Below are 4,662 nucleotides of genomic sequence, written 5' to 3' on the forward strand. Positions count from 1 at the left end.
GTCCGCTGTACCCGTCCGCTGTGCCCGTCCGCTGTGCCTGTCCGCTGTACCCGTCCGCTGTGCCCGTCCGCAGTGCCCGTCCGCTGTCCCCGCCCGCAGTGCCCTCCGCTGTGCCCGTCAGCTGTACCCGTCCGTTGTGACCGACCGCTGTCCCCGCCCGCAGTGCCCGACCGCTGTCCCCGCCCGCAGTGCCCTCCGCTGTGCCTGTCAGCTGTACCCGTCTGCTGTGTCCGTCCGCAGTGCACGTTCGCTGTGCCTGTCCGTTATGCCTGTCCGTTGTGCCCGTCCGCTGTCCCCGCCCGCTGTCCCCGCCCGCAGTGCCCGTCCGCAGTACCCGTCCAAATAAGCCAGCGAACCTGGTGGGAAGACAAGTGGTGAAAACTGCCTTCACGGTAGTTCATTCAGGCACTCATACTTTCCGACTTTCTGCCATTTTGCGGCAGGCTTCCAATCGACAATAGACCTCCTGCTAACTAGGTAGCCACATCGTATTACTGGTTGCTCCGTTGCTGATTTCACTTCGTCGGATCGCCGTCCGGTGACCTATGAAGTACACGAGAGCAACTCTGAGCCGACATCTTAAAAGTTCAGATACCAGGAGGTCCGACTGGAGCCGGGTCAAAGAGGATTTCTGCCATAAGCTGAAAGATCTGTTTTTGAAGAAAAATCATTTTTAAAACGCAGAACTTTCTAGAGTAATTAATTAAATTCTATATGAAATACATAAATAATTGATTATAGTTTTTTTCTGATTATAGTAAGTTCCACAACCCAGATTTCTGTCCCCCTCCTCCTCCTCCTGATCCCTGCGGTGGAGAAATACTGTAAGTTTTAAATTTAATCATTAAAAAGTTTGTAATTAGTTATAAAATTGTGCTTATTATTCTTCTGTAGTGTTGCAAACTACAAGCTCAAATGGCATTAAATTATTTATTTGTACAAATAAACGTAGGATTTTTAAACATTAAAGAGTTCATAATATATTGTTTTGAATAAAAAATCATGTCTAAATAGTGAAACTAATTATATAAACATATTTATAACCATATCAAGTGGTTTAAGAAGACGCTGCCTCTGGGAAAATAAGAAGTTTGGTAAGAGTAGCCATAGGCCATTTTGTATTTTAATGTAGTGATATAGAAACAAAAACTTGACTTGTTGAACATTTTTTAATATAAAAAGCAAACGATAGTTAGAGAGAATTAAAATTAAATGAGAAACATTAACATAACCATGTTTCAAGTGTCTACAAGTTGAGTGGATATGTGATGTAGTTGAAATCGAATAAACAATTCTAATTAATGCTGGATCTAGAAAACGTTTCGTGGAATGTTGTATATATTTTTTGAAATTAATTTTATCTTATATTATATCAATTTTAATGTTAAAAGATGGTGTACATTTACACCCAATTCACAATTTCTTCCAATATTTCTGAAATCTTTTTTTTTTTTTTTTTTGTTTTTTACTGGAAGATAGATTTATTTATTGATAGATATTACAATCTGCCACACAGTTGTGGGCAATAGGTAATAGTGATGAATGATCTCATACATACTAAAATTTAAAAAATAATAAAAAAAAAAATATAAATTGGTAGTTTGTTTTCTAGTGAAAGATGAGAGGTCCAGCTGAGCAGTCGGTATAGTTGGCTGAATCGTCTGTTGAGTTCTTGTCTTTTGAGTCTAATATGTTCCAGGTGAGTCTTTTGTCCAAAATGAATCCGAGGTATCGCACTGTGTCGGATCTGGGAAGAGGTATATTATTAAGAGTAACAGGTGGACGGATGCTTCGACGGAGAGTAAAAATCACATGGGTTCATTTCGATTCATTGACTTTTATCCGCTATTGGTTGCACCATTGCTCAATCCGGGTGAGGTGTGTTTGGAGATTGGATGAGGCTGTTACAGGATCGGGATGGGAGGATAGGATAGCTGTATCATCAGCAAATGTTGGCAGGAATGTGTCTGGAGTGATGGGAATGTCAGCAGTGAAGAGGATGTAAAGGACAGGACCCAGGAAACTGCCTTGGGGACCTCCTGCCTCGATGGGGTAGATATTTGAGTACTCAGAACCACTGCGAACTCGAAAGGAACAATCTGAGAGGTAGGAGCGGATGGTAAGGTATAAGGTTTGGGGTAATATGGATTTGAGCTTGAAAAGCAATCCGGAATGCCATACCCGGTCAAAGGCTATTTCTGAAATCTGAGTTAGATATCTGGGAAATACTCAATTTTTTGTTTTGGTTCAAATTAACTAACTTATCTAATCAGATTACTAATTATAAAATTTATATCCCATATTTTTCATAAATACAATGTTTTGTTGAATCTATCATATTCCTATTATGAAATAAGTTTTCTAATTATTAAAATATTATGATAAACAATAATACTCAAGAAATACTAAATCTTATTTTTCAAGATAAAAAAAAAAAAAAAATAATAATAAATTGTATAACAATATATTATATATACGTATATATAAGTTACAGCCTTAGTCAGCTGTTACTTCGATGTCTGCTGACTGAGGAGATCAGCTGATGGAATGTATATAAAGAGATGTACCGAACCCAATAAAGTTCGTATGTTACAGCAGTTCAAGCGTGTTAGATGAAGAAGAAGGGATAAGTTCTTCTCCTTCTTGACATTTTGCTTTCGCCGATACTTAACTGGTGCCGAAACCCGGGAACTTTAGATACAGGAGTAATTTTTTCTTTTAAAAAGAATTTTTTTTTTTATTTTGTCATCTTCAATTTTTTTACCTCTCTCATTATTTTTTTTAAATAATGACTTCTAATGGCAACGGTATTGTTAGATGAGCAGTCTTGATCCTGGAAGCTTTAAATCAAAATGGGGAGAACGTACCTCCCACAGAGAGGAATCCTCCACCCCCAGAGTTTTCTCCACTACCAGTCTCTCTTGCAGAAGCACACGCAACAACGCTAGAGTGGGTCAAAGTACGGACTGCGACCGCCCAAGACTTGAGGAAGGCCGTTTCTGACCTGGTAAGGTTTACGAGGGAAACGGGAGAACTGAACCATTTCATAAAAGGGCGTAACCGGCTAATATGCCGAATTGAAGTCTATCGAAAATCTACTCGATAGTGAAGATGAGGAGGCACTAAAAGCAGCTGTGGTCTGCAGAGTGAAGAGGAGCATCCTCAATCAGATTCAGGCAGACGAAGAGACCCCTTGGAGAGCTTTCAAGGAGAGATTAAAGAAGGCGTTCGGAGGAAGACGATGGGCCCTAGAAGACGACATATTGATGATGATGAGAGAGACAAAGAAACCAAAACAGTATAGTGGGCAGTATGCTGTGGAACTATTGGCACGCTACAACATAATCGCTGATAAACTAAGTGAGGTGATGGAAACAATCCAGGTATAGGGTCGGATACAATTCCTGTTCACGGTCCTAAGGATTCAATGGGCGAAAGAGCTAGGGATGAAGGAGGGATTTACAAGAGAGCGCTCGTTTGTGTATATATATACAAATATATGAAAAGTCTCTAAGATACAGACTGACACGTTGGATAAAACTTGGTAAATGTTGAGTTCTTTAGTTTTTCGTTTTTGGTACCACCTTGTGTTCGGTGGCATTTTAGTGTCTCAAAACTTTTTTTTTTAATCTTCTAGAGTGAAATACTTTATGCCATGATGCCATTTGGTCGCTATAACACACATCGTACCCAACAATCCATAATTGGACATATATACACTACAATATATTAACATTTTCCATTTTTCAACGGAACTAAATACAATACACTTTAAACAATATTTTTTCTTGACAAAATTTTTTTTTCTATATAGATACATGTATTTATTTTCCTCTTTCACGTACAACACCAAATAACAATTTACTAATTCGTCCAATACATTGTTCTCCCTGTTTTACTCCTTCATACCTCTCCTTTCCAGTGATTCGCAACAACCCTTTGATTAATTAAGCAAACAGAAATCATCAACGTATAAATAAAGAAGAAACAATGCAATCACTACAGTAGAACAGTTTACTAAAAAAAAAATTAAATATTTTTAAAAAACATATAAATGAATAAATAAGTTATGAGACATAAGTAAATAGGTTATTTTTTTTTAAAAAAAAGCACAAATGAATATTATTCATTAATATTAGAGTTAATTCCCATCCAGGTGATGTATGATACCCAGGGAGTCCAAAATTATATTTTCCGTCAAGATCACTATATCCCCAAAACACCAGGTCTTCAAGAAGCTCCTTGTTATATTTAATATTGTTTCGTGATATTACTGATATTATGACAAGTTAAGTTACAAGAAATACTTTTATTATCTTAGTTTAGTTTTGGTTAACAGTTAAAAATTTAATCAATATAAATAAATATTAAGAAGTAATTATTTTTTAATTATTATTTCAGTTGGGATTATACTGAGGAAGCACCATCCAGAGGCCCACCAATATATCCCGAAGAAATATTTGCATGGCAGTGGAGAAGGTGTATCAATGATCTGGTTTGGAAGTTAGGTTTGTATCCTCATTAAAATTGATAAAATATTTATTTAAATAGTTATATTTTTTAATTGTGATTATTAAAAAATATAGTAAGCAACAACAGAAAAAATGCGATCATTAAAAAAAATATTTCCGTTTTTTTCATGACTTTTTAACATTCTTCTAA

General features: G+C 37.0%; 1 protein-coding gene across 1 annotated transcript in view; it reads left to right on the plus strand.

Moving 5' to 3' along the window:
* The window catches only part of LOC106686706 (uncharacterized), a gene marked incomplete in the record, with an annotated part of 40,910 nt that overhangs the window by 15,937 nt on the left and 20,311 nt on the right, over positions 1-4,662 (plus strand). Inside the window, 2 exon segments of the mRNA XM_067053107.1 lie at positions 759-824; positions 4,402-4,508. Of these exon segments, the coding sequence (XP_066909208.1) occupies positions 759-824; positions 4,402-4,508 (173 nt within the window).

The sequence above is a fragment of the Halyomorpha halys genome, unplaced genomic scaffold (genome assembly GCF_000696795.3).
Source record: "Halyomorpha halys isolate HHAL.00 unplaced genomic scaffold, Hhal_1.1 Scaffold4.1, whole genome shotgun sequence".
Classification (NCBI taxonomy): Eukaryota; Metazoa; Arthropoda; class Insecta; order Hemiptera; family Pentatomidae; genus Halyomorpha; species Halyomorpha halys.